The 16748-nt window shown below is 47.7% G+C and overlaps 1 protein-coding gene and 2 non-coding genes across 3 annotated transcripts in view; all 3 read left to right on the top strand.

The window, feature by feature from the left end:
* Positions 1 to 202: 202 nt before the first annotated feature.
* Positions 203 to 16748, top strand: part of c5 (complement component 5) — a 26943-nt gene continuing 10397 nt past the window's right edge. The window contains exons 1-25 of the mRNA XM_056377428.1: positions 203 to 349; positions 911 to 1106; positions 1209 to 1368; positions 2173 to 2243; positions 2352 to 2449; positions 2811 to 2893; positions 3001 to 3091; positions 3186 to 3294; positions 3465 to 3597; positions 4773 to 4888; positions 5038 to 5226; positions 5652 to 5855; positions 5945 to 6157; positions 6484 to 6633; positions 6786 to 6912; positions 7023 to 7088; positions 8307 to 8492; positions 8694 to 8778; positions 9458 to 9540; positions 11313 to 11452; positions 11556 to 11789; positions 12486 to 12546; positions 12634 to 12723; positions 13368 to 13580; positions 13713 to 13788. Of these exons, the coding sequence (XP_056233403.1) occupies positions 282 to 349; positions 911 to 1106; positions 1209 to 1368; positions 2173 to 2243; positions 2352 to 2449; positions 2811 to 2893; positions 3001 to 3091; positions 3186 to 3294; positions 3465 to 3597; positions 4773 to 4888; positions 5038 to 5226; positions 5652 to 5855; positions 5945 to 6157; positions 6484 to 6633; positions 6786 to 6912; positions 7023 to 7088; positions 8307 to 8492; positions 8694 to 8778; positions 9458 to 9540; positions 11313 to 11452; positions 11556 to 11789; positions 12486 to 12546; positions 12634 to 12723; positions 13368 to 13580; positions 13713 to 13788 (3242 nt within the window). The 5' untranslated portion in view covers positions 203 to 281. The remainder of the gene's footprint in view (positions 350 to 910; positions 1107 to 1208; positions 1369 to 2172; positions 2244 to 2351; positions 2450 to 2810; positions 2894 to 3000; positions 3092 to 3185; positions 3295 to 3464; positions 3598 to 4772; positions 4889 to 5037; positions 5227 to 5651; positions 5856 to 5944; positions 6158 to 6483; positions 6634 to 6785; positions 6913 to 7022; positions 7089 to 8306; positions 8493 to 8693; positions 8779 to 9457; positions 9541 to 11312; positions 11453 to 11555; positions 11790 to 12485; positions 12547 to 12633; positions 12724 to 13367; positions 13581 to 13712; positions 13789 to 16748) is intronic.
* trnas-gcu (transfer RNA serine (anticodon GCU)) lies at positions 7710 to 7791 on the top strand. Its single transcript has one exon. It is a non-coding gene; the product is annotated as a tRNA-Ser (tRNA).
* On the top strand, positions 8004 to 8085 carry trnas-gcu (transfer RNA serine (anticodon GCU)). The gene has a single exon. It is a non-coding gene; the product is annotated as a tRNA-Ser (tRNA).

Here is a 16748-nt window from a genome sequence, read left to right as displayed (position 1 = left end):
AGCGGTTGATAACAGGAAACCTCAGAGCCAGCACTATTGGGTAAGATCAGAAAACACAGGCTGAGTAAACTCACCTTTGGGACGCACACACACACAAGCAGAGCAAGCTCCTGCTCGTCCTGTTTTTTGATGACTTGCAGGTATTTGGCAATAGCTGAGGTGATCAATAACTAATAAAATCTAACTCTCTGTCTCTGGCGGTCAGTGTTCTGAGTCAGTGTGTCTGCAGAGCTCATTGTGTGTTTTCAGGGCTCAGTGTGCGTCTTCTCCTCATCTTCAGGATGAGGGTGTGTCTCCTCCTGATGTGTTTTTGTTGTCTCTGCTTGAGGACGAACGCTGACAGCAGATCGTAAGTTGATGCTGTTTTCTTCTACTACTCATTAATTACTGCTCTGGTTAAACTGGTAGAGGAGGTCGTGCATCAGTGAAAAAAAACCCAACATTAAACTACATGATGCATTGTGGTAACTGATGGTTTTCTTGAACCGTTCTGTTAATTTGTTTAATTCAGAAACTCAGCTGTTAACAGACAAACTGCCCCGTGATTGTTTGTTACAGAACTCCACAGGGAAGCTGTGACACTGGATGTACTGACTGTTTGAAATGTTTTAACTGTCTTTTTGTTTTCAACATACATGTACCCAGACTCCCTAGTGAAGCAGTGCTGATACTGAATGAATTATCCTGGTGAAACACAGTAAACTTACATTGATCTGACCAACTTTTGGTTAACATGTCAACATACATGCAATCCGTCAACTCACACAGCATTTACCTCCGTCATGTATTTTTCCATTGGTTTATAGAATGACCCTTCACTGTTATGTTCCACCCCAATATCAAATACTGAATATACAACCAAAAACATCACATTAAAGAAATAAAGATGCCGTGTCTCGTCCTCTCTCAGGTTTCTGATAACAGCTCCACTCTCGCTGTGTTTGGATGCCACGGAGACAGTGTTGCTGCAGTTGTTTGGGTTTACGGAGGATGTGACTGTCCACGTGTTCTTGAGGACCTCCATGGCTGAAACTCACAGAGTTCTGGCTCGGGAGGAAGTGCATCTCACGGCCGGGAACAACCATCAGGCCATCGCCAAAGTCCGGGTGGGACATGATCCACTCAGGGACAGACAACTGTAACTTTATTGACATTTATCCTAACATGAGAATTTAATCATGATGTTCCTATTTTCTGTTTTTCTGTAGCTATTCACACATCAGCTGGATAAGAGTGTAAATAATGTGATCCTCCACGTCCAATCACAATCAGCAGAGGTCAATGGCCACGTGTCTGTTCCTGTGACACGGTCCAACGGCTTCCTGTTCATCCAGACCGACAAACCGCTGTACACCCCACATCAAAGTGGTGAGCAATAAAACTAGTCATCAAATGTGTTCCAATCCAGACTCATCCTCTTCAGACCCTTCATTTCCTGACTTGGATAAATCGCAATGGATGGAGGTGTCTCAAAATCGTTGCATGCCAGTCACTGTTTAATTGTGCACTCAGGTCATCCTCATCGAGTCTGGTGCTACTCGTAATTATAATTCCAGCTTGTCCCAAATCAGGTCGTTCTTGTCAACTCATAATGTAAGGTGATCCTTGTTCAGGTGGTCCTCATTAAAGTAGTGCTCTTCAACTCATGACGCCCAGTTGTGCTTGCTGAGATGGTCCTTGTTCACAGAGTCCTCATCACCTCAAAATGTCAAGTGTTTGTTGATCAGGTGGTCCCATCAATTCATAAAGTCAGATGACCCTTGTTCAGGTAGATGTAATCTTAGTGTCTGTAGTCTTGAACTCATGGATCAGGTAGTCCTTGCTGAAGTGGTCCTCCTTTAGATATTTATCATCAACTCATGAATTCAAATGACCCTTGTTCAGCCAGTCCTCATTAGTTCATTAAATCGTGTGGTTCTTGTCTAGGTGGTCCTGATGAACTGAATAATGAAATCAGGTGGTCCTTGTTTAGACAGTCATCAACAACTCCTGAAGTCAGGTGGGCCTTGCTCAAGTAGTCCTTGTTCAGGGGTCCTTAGATAATACTCACCAACTTGTGAGGCATGTGACCCCTGTTCAGGTGGTTTTCCTCATAGTAGTCCTCATAAACTCAAGTTGTCCGTGTCAACCCATAAAGTCAGCTATAGCTCTAAATTGAATGTGTGTGTCCAGTCAAAGTGAGGGCGTTCTCCTTGAACCAAGAGCTGAGGCCGGCCGATCGCAGTGTCTTCCTGACCTTTAAGGTGAGTGATCTGCAGGACCGGAAAGAGGCAGTGACACACTGCAACACGTTTCGCAATGTTTTCTTTCAACTCAAAGTAATCTCAGATCACTAATTTTGTCCCCCACAGGACCCAGATCATGTAACAGTGGATATTGTGGAGATGACTGATGCCAATAATGGAATCCCGTCCATGCAAAACCCTTTCAAGATCCCCATCAAACCAAAGTAAGAACTTTAAAAAACAAACTTACTATGACTATGTAATGTTGTCAGCAGGGGCCGGACAGAAACAATAATTCCAGCTGGTAATTTGACTCCGTTGCTGGTTAAGATAACTGTTCAGGGTGCAGGCAAAATTGACTCTCAGGCCACCGGGAAATGTCACGGTCCTCTCGACTGTCAGTGTGTTTCCAGGCTTCTTGTAATTTTATATGATTGCATGCTGTCTGCATTATCATAAAGGTGATGCCAGGCTGTTTTCATGTTTTAACTGTGACTCCAGGCTGTGTGTAATGGCATTGTGGATATTGCATGCCATGTGTGTTGTTGTTATGGATATTCCAGACTGTTTGTGATGTGATTCCAGGTTGGGGATTTGGTCCATTGAAGCCTCCTACTCCGACACCTTCACCACAAAAGCGAGAACAGACTTTGAAGTTAGAGAATATGGTATGGAGTATGTTACATTATTGTACCAGTGGCCAAACCGGTAGTATTAATAATGTCAAGTATAAAGTGTAACATGTAAATTATTAACTGTTATTATCCTGCAATAGTTCTTCCCAGTTTCTCCATTTCTGTGGAGCCACAAGCAAACTACATCAGCTACGGACACTTCAACAGATTTCACTTTAAGGTGTCTGCCAGGTGAAGAACTGCCTGTTCAGACATGTGGAACACAAACGGTTCAAATGATCTGTTCAGCTGTTTGTTACACAAATGTTATTCTTACCTGTCTCAGGTATCTCCACGGAGCTCCGGTGGCTGACGCAGAGGTGTTTCTGCGATACGGCTATATTAATGGGAAAGATCCTCCAGTTATCATCCCCAACTCTGTCAAAAGAGACAGAGTAAGAAACACAAATGGCAACGCACTGGCTTGATATAAGTGTTAACAGAATCTATCTATCTATCTATCTATCTATCTATATCTATTTCTACTGAACCTTGTAGAAGTTATTGGCACCATTGAAACATTATACGCTACCCAAGCTTAGCAGCGTCTGTGTGTCTGCTTCAGTTGTCCTCGTCAGGTGAAGTGGATGTGACTGTGAACATGGAGGAGATTCTGTCCAAACACGACGGACAAAGAAACCTCAACAGCCTGTTTGGAAAGTACTTGTACATAGCTGTGTTGGTGCAGGAGGACGGAGGTAAACACATAACCACCAACACTTACCCTAATGTCAATCCAACTCGTAGCCCTGAGACTTTCCTGATGTTGACCAGCTTTCTCCTCACATTGTAACTGTAAAGACATTTACATCACATCGGCTCATGAAGTCAGATGGCCCTTGTTCAGGTAGTTCTTATCAGTTCAAAAAGTCATGTGGTCCTCGTTTAGATAGTCCTAATGAACCCATGAGGTCAGGTGGTCCTTCTTTAGGTAGTCATCAACAACTCATAAAGTTAGGTGTTTCTTGATCAGAAAGTCCTCGTCACTTCATTAGGTCAGAAAGTCCATGTGTAGGTGGATCTCACTCTGCGTTGTGTCACTTAAAGGATGAGATAGCTCTGCAGTGGATAACAACATGGATGCTACACGGCGGCGCTGCTACTCGAAACTTCAACAACTTTATCTCTTAACTATAGAATTTATGCATTAAAAACAACCAAAACTCTTACTCAAAATAATCACAGTGACGTTACGTTGCTCTTACATTCACTGCATGTAAGTGAACATCAAATACTCGTGTGAAATGATTGAAAATAGGCACCGGGGGAGACATGCTAACCTTCCCAGGAGAAAGTCCGGTGACAGAGGAAGTACCGCTTGCATGAGCGCAGCGAGTACAACTTTTTCAAAATAAACCTATAACGGCACTTCCTGCTAAAGAAAAATCTCCCGTTTATGAGACAGTGAGCAACCATACATAAGATCCTGTCAACTCTCGTACCTATTATTTTATGAACACAATAAAACGTTTATATGAACATGAAAATACTTAAGTCTCAGCGAAATCCATATGCAATTTTACAGGTAAATATAACGTCCTGTTCATCATGTAGCGTATTACACTTGTTCAGGTAGTCCCTTGTCAGCTCATGAAGACAGGTGGTCCTCTTACTCGACCTCGTTTCTTTGGTAGTCCTCATCAACTCAAGAAGTCCGGTAGTCCTCACCCAGGTGGTGCTGGGCCTCATGTACTGATAACACTCATTCAGGTAGTCGTTGTTCAGATGGTCCTTTGATAGTCCTCATCAACTCATGAGTGCAGGTGACACCTGTTCAGGTGGTCCTCATCCTAGAAGTCCTCATAAACTGACTGTACACACACTCACACACTCACACACACACTCACACACCCTCCCTCTCTTTGTGTCTCAGGTGGTATCTCTCAGGAGGTGGAGTTTGCTTCTGTGAAATTCGTCAAATCACCTTTCACTCTGAGTCTGGTTTCAACGCCCCCCTTCATCAAACCTGGACTTCCTTATAACATCCAGGTGTGCTGTCAGATTGTTGTGTCCATATTCATTAACTTTAATTAGTGTTGTACTTGTAAAGAAACTGTTCGGTGGATTGTTGATCATTCTAAATAACCAAGAGAAAAAACTAAGAAATAACTGACAACAATTTGTCTCTGTCTCCGCAGGTGTTGGTGAAGGATCACCTGAACAAGCCGGTGAACCGGGTTCCGGTTCGGCTGGTGCAGAAAGACCTGTACAGACAGGGGATGGAGACAGAGAACATGCTCTGTTCTGACAACGCCGCCAGCCAGTCAGACGGCCGCGCTATCTTCGTCTGCAACACGCCGAGGAGAGCGGCGAGGGCGGTGCTGCAGGTGAGGGGGAGGGGCGGGATTTCATTTCTTTTATTGGTGTTTCTTCTCCCATCTTCTTTTTATAGTCAACTCCTCAATCTCATCACGTCTGTTGGTCTTATTGTTCACATGTTGTGGTTTACTTGTTGTCTGGTTGTTGTTTATTTGTTGCTTTTACTTGTTATTTACAAGTTAATGTTTACTTTTTCTTCTTAACTCGTTAGTATTTACATCTCGTTGATTTCTTGTTGTTGGCTACTTGTTGTTTATCTTGCTTTCCTGTACTTGTCGTTTACCTGTTAATGTTTACTTTAAACGTCAGTGTAAATGAGATTAAATAATCATTAATTAAGTAGACATTTAAAAGAAGTACTGTTAATGTTTTAATGTAGTTTTCTTGTAGGCTACTTGTTGTTTACCTGTTGTTGTTGACCTGTCGTTGACAGTTTGAGACGGCAGATCCTTCCCTCCCATCAGCCAGTCAGGCCAGTCTGACTCTGACGGCGGCGGCCTATCACTCAGAAAACGAGCGTTACATTTACATCGACCCCCCGCTGCCCGACCACAGCCTGGAGGTGGGAAAATCCGCCCATATCAACGTGTACTCGGCAACACCCTCCTACCTGCCCATCAGAGTCCTCAGTTACCTGGTGAGCAGACACAGCTGGTGTTGTACGCCATCACTGATTGTCCTGTTACCGTAGTTACTGATGACATCACTCTGTGCGGCTCCCCTCAGGTGCTGTCTAAAGGGAAGGTGGTGCATTTCGGCAGTCGTAGGTTCGTCGATTCTTCTGATAACAAACAGACTCTGAACTTCCCTGTGACGGGCTCCATGGTCCCGGCCATCAGACTGCTGGTCTACTACATCCTGTACGGAGAGGGGACGTCCGAGCTGGTGGCCGACTCCGTCTGGATAGACGTCAGACACAAGTGTGTCAGCGGACTGCAGGTACAGACGGACGCTGCTGTCTGTGTGTGATGGCTGGTTATCATGTTACATGCTTACACGTGGTTTACTTGTTGTCTGGTTGTTTTCTATTTGTTGCTTTTACTTGTTACTTACAAGTTAATGTTTACTTTTTCTTGTTTACTTGTTGTTTTCTTGTTGTTGGTTTCCCAATGATGCTCAGTCAAATGGATCAAATCCCCATCATAAAAAGTGTCATTTTGGCGTGGTGGAGACTTACCGTGTGTGTGTGTGTGTGCGTACGTGCGTGCGTGTGTGTGTGTATGTGCGTGTGTGTGTGTGTGTGTGTGTGTGTGTGTGTGTGTCAGACTGATCTGTCATTTCGTAGACAGGCCTACAAGCCAAAGGATAATCTCCAGCTGGACATCAGGGCCAATCAGGAAGGACTGTTGGCTCTGTCTGCTGTAGACACCGCCCTCTTTACACTACGACCCAATTACAAAGACCCCGTTTCCACGGTAACGCCACAAACATGCCACTTGACTTAAGAGGACATTTCTTTCTGTTTGTTTTCACAACAACAACACCTGTCGAATCGTGTCTCATTCCTGTAACTTGTGTGGAGTTTGTGTGAAACCTGCTCAGTAACAGGACGTACGGTGGCCTGCAGGTGCTGCGTCACATCGAACACAGCGATCTGGGCTGTGGCGGAGGCGGCGGCAAAAACAACGCAGATGTCTTCCGATTGGCCGGCCTCACCTTCATCACCAATGCCAACGTCAAGCCAATTACCAGCAGTATGTCGATCGATCGATCAATCAATCAATCAGCACACACTGGGTGGTTTTGATGATGGATGAAATGAAGTGTGTAGCGGAGGGTGTTCAGTCAGTATGTGTGTGTGCAGGTGAGGCGTGCACAGCAGTGGTTCGTCCAAAGCGAGCTCTGACTGATCAGGAGAAGGAGAAAAAAGGTGAGACTCCACCTGTGAACATTTTCTCCATCGTTGATTCACTTCAGATGAAGCTTCATGACACCGATTGTAAAATTATTTCACATATATTGCGATGTAACCAAAGTGATTACGAGAACTAGCCTCAGCTAATGTATTAGCCTAGCCGTCGTAGTCTGACTAAAAGATAACAGAAATATGGAGCCACCTCGCCGATCTGCGTGACCATGCTGCTCGGAGGTTTATGATCCTCCCGGATAAAATCTTACAACTGTGGGAATTTATCAGTGACAGTTAAACAGCATGAATACGCTGCTCGTGTTACATGTAGTTCCCCAAAACAAATGCGCCTGAATTCCAGCCAGTTGCTTGAACGCTTTTTAAGATTAGTCTCTGGTTTTCAGGTCTTTTCTATTTGTGTTCATCAATGTGACAGCAGGAAGATATAACCTGTTCTCCACACGTGATGATGTCATCAACAGAGAATGTGCTGCTGTTTGAGCTGATTCCTCCGTGAGCGCTCATCAAAGAAGGGATGTCAAGAGAACCGATACCTTGGTACCAAGTCCATGTCAAAGTTCTGAGATTCTCCTGGGTTTACTACCCAGAATACCTTGTTCCTTAGAAATGTGCCAACCAGAGGACGAGGTGGCTGAGTCGTTAAGGCGATGGCCTGCTAAGCCGTTGTTCTCTGCATGCGTGGGTTCGAATCCCATCCTCGTCGGGATGAAGTTTACTTACCGAAGATGATGCGGTATAATAAACCCAAATCATGATCCGCCGCCATTTGTGCAAAAGAAAACACTCGCATAAATGGAAAGATTCCATTTTGTGTTCATTCACTTTCCCAGGTGTACGGGCCAAACGTAGCTCCTGTATGTTCCTGCGGGTTTGATACCCAGAGCTGCTTCTTCCGTTACACTGCCCCAACAGGACGACGAGGTGGCCGAGTGGTTAAGGCGATGGACTGCTAATCCATTGTGCTCTGCACGCGTGGGTTCGAATCCCATCCTCGTCGGGATAGAATTTTCGTTAGTCTGCCATGTTTCCATGCCGACAAGATCAGTTTCTATCCCATTGCTCTGGGAAGAAAACCAGTGGCCTTCACCAGGGGAGTTATGTATATGACATATACCCTTCAAAACAGAAAGTGTCTTCAGCGTCAACACACAGCTCAGGTAGACAGACACAGGAGGAGGGAACAGACAGATAACACTTTGTCTGTGTGTGTGTGAACAGCCAGGACTTACGGTCCACTGAAGACCTGCTGTGAGCAGGGGATGAAGTACATCCCAAAGAGCGTGACCTGCTTCAAGTTCGCTGAGCAGAAATTCAGAAAACTGCCTCGCTGCCGACAGGCCTTCAGACAATGCTGTGAGTTCGTGCAGCAGAACCTGGACCATAACCTCGTCCTGGGACGCCACGGTGAGCCTGGACTCCTCCCATCACACCCCAACACACACTGACAGTTTGATGATGTCACAGCTCCGTCCTCCACACTGTCATGAACTCACTGACCCCCCCCACCCCCACATCATCACACTGTCTGTGTGTGTGTGTGTGTGTGTGTGTGTGTGTGTGTCTCTGTGTGTGTGTGTGTGTGTGTGTGTGTGTGTGTGTGTACAGAGATGGGTGCGGACTTTGACCAGACTCCTACATTGGTGCGGAGTGCGTTTCCAGAGAGCTGGCTGTGGGAGGTGCAGCGTGTCAGGTGACATAAAACAAACACACCTCTGACTCTCTGTTTGTTTGTTGGACAAATAGATGAAAAAATAAAAGCAGCTTTAGTGAAATGGGAACTAGGGCAAATCCCAACTGAGAGTTGTTTCAGTTGAGCGAAGGTGACCTTCAGCTGCTTAAAGCAAGAGTCTCACTCACACGGCGGCCATTTTCCTCTGGCGTCATGCTGAGGGTGGGAAGCCTCGAGCACTTTAATGTCTGAATGAACCACGACATGACTTGTTTACTTCCCTTTCCTTTGACCACATTGATAAACGAGCAGATGAATTTGCCAGATGTTGAATGCTAACGTTAGCTGTTGTCAAACGTTAGCTAATGGGTTATCAAATATATTGTTTTACCTTGAAATATGACTCATGGCCTCTTCAGGTTTTCATTACCTATTGTCTTTCTGTTGCTCAACGATCCAGACGCATCGAATAGAAACGACTTGTCAGAGTCTCTGTGTTGTACCGATTACTGAATATAAACATATTCATGTTGGATGTAAAAATATAGTTTGTTTTTCTGTAAAGTCACTTCGTACAGTTTACTTTTAGTCCGTGGTCTGTTACTGGGTTAGGGTTTATTTAGATGTAAATACAGATCCTGTATCTTAATAAAGCTTCAGCTGACAGCAGTAAAAAGTCTCTTTGTGTTTGTGTTTTTAGTCCAGGCCTGACGTCTCTCAGCAGGCCTCTACCTGACTCTCTCACCACCTGGGAGATCAAGGCCATCGGCATGTTCAAGGACGGTGAGTTTCTTTACTTCCCTCATTCCGCCTTCACGTTCTGCATCCCTCCATCTTCATATTTCCATTTGTTCATTCCCTCATTTCAATGCCTGTAGCCTGAGGCTACATCCACACGACTAACACGCCTATAAACACACACATCCCTGAGTAATCACCCAAACTGAGCGTGTGCCAGCCGCTGTAAACAGGAAGTAGATTGTCTCCTCTGCAGTTGTAGCATTAAAACAGAGAATGTAAGTGAACAACAGCTGCAAAGACAACAAGGTCAGTGACACTGTCATTCATCATCATGTTGTATTCACCACTGGTAGTCCAGAGTTTTCAGAATAAAACACAACCCAGGAGTTTTCAAAATAAAACACAACCCCAGAGTTTTCAAAATAAAACACAACCCCAGAGTTTTCAAAATAAAACACCACCCCAAAGTTTTCAGAATAAAACACTCATGTCTTGGTGATGTAGGGTGGATGTAGCAGAATCTACAGGTCCTTCAGGTGCTCTCTAGAGCCAGTGTCTGGTTTGTCCATTCTGGGCTACGGTAGATAAATGGCTGTGCGACATGTTGGGCTTCGATTGTCCTGAGCTGCAGTTGGAAAGTCAAAAGAAACTCTACGTCTCCTCCACCTCGATGGAAAACGTCATGAGGTCAAAGATGTGAAGGAGAATTCATCAGGCTGCTCTCACACTGAGCTTTTATTTTTTAAACTGTATTTATAAGACAATGAATCCTCCTTTAACCACGAAAACAAAGCAAACAGGACTGAAATGTTGAAACAAGAAAACATGAGAGAGAGTTGAGTCTGTAAATTGATAATTAAATAGAAATAATGAACTGAGTGAGAGATCAGAATAAATGATATTCAGACAGAAGTTTATAGGGATATCTCACAGGTAGAGCTGATCTTTACAATCACCTCAACTTATCAACTTATAAGGTAGCCCCCCCCCCCCCCCCCTCAAACAGTTTGATCAGAGTGAATGATGAATGAAAGGATGTTTTCTGTCTTTTCATCTTTACTAATTAACCATTTAATTCACCTCTTCAAATGTAGATAAAACATCGACATGATCATGTGACTGTAGATATTTTATTTCCTCTGGAGAACAGAAGCAGTGGAGCGTCGTCCCGGAGGCTTCGGCAGCTCTACACCTGTGGTTCCTCCACAGTGTTGTACACACCTGTTTAACCCTTTCATGTAAAGCATGGCTGAACGTCTTCACACGTCTTTAACAGTGACGTTTGTTGGTGAACGTGACACGTCTGGTGACACCGTCAAGGTGTTGGTCAGGGACTGGTCTGATTGGTTCAACTGGAGGGAAACTTGAGGAAAAGTTGTGATAGGACAGAAATGAAATGAGCACAGAGTTCACGGGGAGCAGTTGATTTTGCGTTAATTATTACGATGGAGACATCGAGACTTTCTGGAGGGAGTGACTGATTCATGCCTTTCTATCTTCCAGAGTCAGTTGTTACAGCGCTCTCCTGGTTCTGACTAAAGAGAACAGAGTGTTACTGCAGTTCTCAGGTCTTTCCCTGGCTCCCAGTCAGATACAGAGTCTATAAGTCACTAAATGGTCTGGGCCCTAAACACGTTCCAGAAATGTTCCATGTATATGAGCCTCGGTCTGTAAGAGCTGCAGGAGCTGCTCAGTCAGTGCAGCCTACAGTTAAAACTAAACAGGGTGAAATGACCGTAATGTCTTTGCCTTCCTTACGCGGCTGGATGAAGTCGTATTTAATGGAACTGACGTGGTTGTTGTTTGTTCTCCAGGTATTTGTGTTGCAGAGCCGGTCCAGGTGCCGGTCAGTCAGCCGCTCAGCGTGGACGTCCCGCTGCCCTATCAGGTGGTCAGAGGAGAACAGGTGGAGCTGTCGGGCTCAGTGTACAACCAACAGGCTGAGACCATCACGGTACCAACCACACTCCACACTCAACTACATATCCCATGATGCTCAGAGCCCGCTAGGAGCTGTAGTCAAGGAGTGCTAAAGGTGGTTGTCGTGTCCTCCTCAGTTCTGTGTGACGCTGACGGCCGGACCGGGGATCTGTCTGCTCAACTCCCAGCCGACTCCCGGGGAAGACGGGCTGCGCTCCACATCCTGCAGCTGGACCCGTCTGTCTGAGGGGGGGGCGGGCGAAGTGACCTTCACAGTGCTGGGCCTGGAGCCTGGAGAGCACAACCTGACCTTCACCCTGAAGACACGCACGGGCGACGGAGACATCCTGAGGAAGAAGCTCAGAGTGGTGGTTGGTACATGGATGGATGGATATGAGTGGATATGAAAAAATAAAAGACTTCAGTAGTCAAATATTCCACCCCAGTAAAACCACAGATTTGGTGATTTACAAGTCAAAAGTTAACGAGCTGCTGAATAAGGTGCAACAAACAATAAGAGAACTAGAGCTGTTAGAATCTGAAATCCTTGCTCAGTGTTATACAGCTTCTGCTGTTTGAAACGTTACGACACCAAACGAATCGATACGTTGCGATAAAACACGACAAAACATGAGATGACAAGAAACGCAACGATACGACACGATTGAAACGACACAAACGACATAACGTGAGCACGTAGACATTAAAGCCGAAGTGTGCAGGTGGAAAACGCAGTGAGCACAGGTAAGAGTCAACAGGTTACAGGTGTGAAATACAGTGAGGCAGCGGAGTCGAGCCGAGGACCCCCCCGTCTCTACCCTCACTTCCTGTCCCCATACCTCAAATAAAGGCATAGAAATACTTTAATAGTCCATATGTTACGTAGGATTGTGGGATTCAGTTGAAACAATGAATGATCATTTTCATTATCAATTAATAAATCAACTATTTTCTGGATTAATCAATTAATTGTTTTGGGCCATTAAATGTCATTAAAACAGTTCCAAGTTGATATAATGAAACTGGTTTTTATTTGTCGTCATCTTCTGCCTTGGTTGTGTTCGCAGCCCGAGGGCGTGAGAGACCAGGTGTTCTCCGGAGGAACCCTTGACCCACGGGGACTTTACGGTGCGTCGCTGTGACCCTCCGCTCTGTGCTGCTGCTCTGCTACAAGGCACGACTCTGTTCAAGTTCTGTGTTTTGATGCCGTTGCAGGTAAAGCGAAGCAAACGGTGCATCTGAAGAACAACCTGCCAGCCAACATCATTCCCAACACAGCTGTGGAGAGGATGCTGACTATCAGCGGTAAGATGATGATGCTGTGGTTGCTAAGTTACAGACCCACGAGGGAGTGGATGTGACGCTCACATAAAGCAGAACGTATGCAGATGTTAATGAGAACAGATTGTGACAGCTGGGCAGCTCCGTCTGCTGAGGAAGATCAAGTGAAGAAACATTAGTGTTGAGCTGCTGTTTGTGCAGCAGTGAACAAGCTGCTGAATAAAGTGCAACAAACAATAAGATGTTTAAGTCTGATAACTTGTGCAGCTCCCGCTGTTTGAAATGCTGCTGGTGGAATATACGCCGTGAAATGAAATGTTACGATACGATACGGCATCACGTAACGTGACAACACATGACATGACGCGACACGAAATGAAATAATATGTGACGACTCGATACAATTAGATATGCGGAAACCAGTTTTTGTACCAGGCTGTAAACATGTTGATTTCTGCTGTAAAGTTGGACATTTTAACATGGGAGTCTCTGGGGACTGACTCACTGTTGGAGCCAGACTCTGGTGGTCGTTAGAGGAACTGCAGCTTCTGGTTCTTCATGTTGATGCTTCATGTTTCAGTCTGATGCTTGGTTAAAAGCCAGGCTCCACCTCCTCCTAAAGGTTATTGGTATAATTAAATGTGCATGTGTGTGTGTTGATGAACCAGGGGAAGTTCTAGAGGAGGTCGTGTCGGTGGTACACGACCCTGACGGCCTCAGAGAGCTCATCGACCTGCCGACCGGCTCAGCAGATCGCGAGCTGGAAGAACTCCTCCTTTTCATCCACGTGTATCAGTATCTGGAGACGACGAGCAGCTGGGGCGTCGTGGGAGGAGACGTCCTGAGCAACTCCGCACGCCTGTCACTCAAGATCAGTCAAGGTGAGGAGACGGCGAGGAGACGCGATGTGACGTGACGGGTTTAATTCAGTCTTATTTACTGTGTGTGTGTGTGTGTGTCTCTGTGTGTGTGTGTGTGTGTGTGTGTGTGTGTGTGTGTGTGTGTGTGTCTAGGTCTGGTTAGCATCAGCTCCTTCAGACGTTCAGACTCCAGTTACGGCAGGTGGACGAATCAGCTCTCCAGCACCTGGTCAGAACACACCTTCACCTTTATTTTTGTTTCTTTTTACTTAATCAATATTTTATTTGGTGAAGCAAGATAAAGACAAAGAACATGCTAACATAGCAAGACATAACATGATGGTATACACTACTGCAGACTTAGTTAGATGACTTCTATAAATAAATAAAGTGGCAGGTATTTATTTTTTTCCTTGTTTCTGCCCAGGAAGGAAAGAGGTATTTGGGGGTAGATGGGAAGGTGGGAAGGTTCAGAAACCCTGAAAACATCCAGCTGGACAAAAATACAAAATAAAACGTCTCCTGCCAACTGTGAAGTCTCAGATAGAAACATCCAGGAGAAGAAGCTGGTTGTGGAAACTTGAAGATGTTTCACCTCCACCTTCAGTTGTGCAGATAAACACTGGAACGTAACAACGTTTTCACCTCGTCTCTTCACGTATCAGGTGTCGTGATCGGACGGAGGATTAGGGTTATGTTTCTTTACAATTCTGACTTTCATCTCAGAACTGTGAGAATCATTTTTTTTCAGGTCAGTTTTTATTTGTTTAGCTCCAGTTCACATCAGAGCAGGTCTGGACCTTCTCTCCCACCAAGAGCAGCACTAGGCCACAGCGGCAAGGAAAGACTTCCTTTAAGAGGCAGGAACCTCGGACTCGGGGTGGGCGGAGCCATCTGCCTCGACCGGGTGGGTTGGAGAGAGGGAGAGAGGGAGAGAGAGAGAGGGAGAGAGAGAGAGAGAGAGAGAGAGGGAGAGAGAGAGAGAGAGAGAGGGAGGAGAGAGAGGAGGAGAGAGAGAGAGAGAGAGAGAGGGAGAGAGAGAGGAGAGAGAGAGAAGAGAGAGAGGGGGAGAGAGAGAGAGAGAGAGAGAGGAGAGGGAGAGAGAGAGAGAGAGGAGAGAGAGAGAGAGGAGAGAGAGGGAGAGAGGGAGAGAGAGAGAGAGAGGGAGAGAGAGAGAGAGAGAGAGAGAGAGGGAGAGAGAGAGCACAGAGGAAAAGAAATTCTAGTAAATTTGAGCAGGTCCAGCTGCAGGTGTGAAACAGGATCATGGAGCAGTAGCTGGTTGCAGCTGCAGGTTCAGACTCTGCAGCTCTGGAGGCGGGAGGAGCTGCAGGGAGGAACAGGGAGGAGCTGCAGGGAGGAACAGGGAGGAGCTGCAGGGAGGAGCTGCAGGCAGGAACAGCGAGGAACAGGGAGGAGCTGCAGGGAGGAACAGGGAGGAGCTGCAGGGAGGAGCTGCAGGGAGGAACAGGGAGGAGCTGCAGGGAGGAGCTGCAGGGAGGAACAGGGAGGAGCTGCAGGGAGGAGCTGCAGGGAGGAACAGGGAGGAGCTGCAGGGAGGAACAGGGAGGAACAGGGAGGAGCTGCAGGGAGGAACAGGGAGGAACAGGGAGGAGCTGCAGGGAGGAACAGGGAGGAGCTGCAGGGAGGAGCTGCAGGGAGGAGCTGCAGGGAGGAGCTGCAGGGAGGAACAGGGAGGAGCTGCAGGGAGGAGCTGCAGGGAGGAACAGGGAGGAGCTGCAGGGAGGAGCTGCAGGGAGGAACAGGGAGGAGCTGCAGGGAGGAACAGGGAGGAACAGGGAGGAGCTGCAGGGAGGAACAGGGAGGAACAGGGAGGAGCTGCAGGGAGGAACAGGGAGGAGCTGCAGGGAGGAGCTGCAGGGAGGAGCTGCAGGGAGGAGCTGCAGGGAGGAACAGGGAGGAGCTGCAGGGAGGAGCTGCAGGCAGGAACAGCGAGGAACAGGGAGGAGCTGCAGGGAGGAACAGCGAGGAACAGGGAGGAGCTGCAGGGAGGAGCTGCAGGGAGGAGCTGCAGGGAGGAAAAGGGAGGAACAGGGAGGAGCTGCAGGGAGGAGCTGCAGGGAGGAGCTGCAGGGAGGAGCTGCAGGGAGGAACAGGGAGGAGCTGCAGGGAGGAACAGCGAGGAACAGGGAGGAACAGGGAGGAGCAGCAGGGAGGAACAGGGAGGAGCAGCAGGGAGGAACAGGGAGGAGCTGCAGGGAGGAACAGGGAGGAACAGGGAGGAACAGGGAGGAACAGGGAGGAGCAGCAGGGAGGAACAGGGAGGAGCTGCAGGGAGGAGCTGCAGGGAGGAACAGGGAGGAACAGGGAGGAACAGGGAGGAACAGGGAGGAACAGGGAGGAGCAGCAGGGAGGAACAGGGAGGAGCTGCAGGGAGGAGCTGCAGGGAGGAACAGGGAGGAACAGGGAGGAGCTGCAGGGAGGAACAGGGAGGAACAGGGAGGAACAGGGAGGAACAGGGAGGAGCAGCAGGGAGGAGCTGCAGGGAGGAACAGGGAGGAGCTGCAGGGAGGAACAGGGAGGAACAGGGAGGAGCTGCAGGGAGGAACAGGGAGGAACAGGGAGGAACAGGGAGGAGCTGCAGGGAGGAACAGGGAGGAGCTGCAGGGAAGAGCTGCAGGGAGGAACAGGGAGGAACAGGGAGGAGCTGCAGGGAGGAACAGGGAGGAACAGGGAGGAACAGGGAGGAACAGGGAGGAGCAGCAGGGAGGAGCTGCAGGGAGGAACAGGGAGGAGCTGCAGGGAGGAACAGGGAGGAACAGGGAGGAGCTGCAGGGAGGAACAGGGAGGAACAGGGAGGAACAGGGAGGAGCTGCAGGGAGGAACAGGGAGGAGCTGCAGGGAAGAGCTGCAGGGAGGAACAGGGAGGAACAGGGAGGAACAGGGAGGAGCTGCAGGGAGGAACAGGGAGGAGCTGCAGGGAGGAACAGGGAGGAACAGGGAGGAGCTGCAGGGAGGAACAGGGAGGAGCTGCAGGGAGGAACAGGGAGGAGCTGCAGGGAGGAACAGGGAGGAACAGGGAGGAACAGGGAGGAACAGGGAGGAGCTGCAGGGAGGAGCTGCAGGGAGGAACAGGGAGGAACAGGGAGGAACAGGGAGGAGCTGCAGGGAGGAACAGGGAGGAGCTGCAGGGAGGAACAGGGAGGAACAGGGAGGAACAGGGAGGAA

Source organism: Seriola aureovittata, chromosome 5, assembly GCF_021018895.1.
Source record: "Seriola aureovittata isolate HTS-2021-v1 ecotype China chromosome 5, ASM2101889v1, whole genome shotgun sequence".
NCBI lineage: Eukaryota > Metazoa > Chordata > Actinopteri > Carangiformes > Carangidae > Seriola > Seriola aureovittata.
Note: the sequence above shows the minus strand (reverse complement) of the source record. Positions and strands in the feature narration are given on the sequence as shown.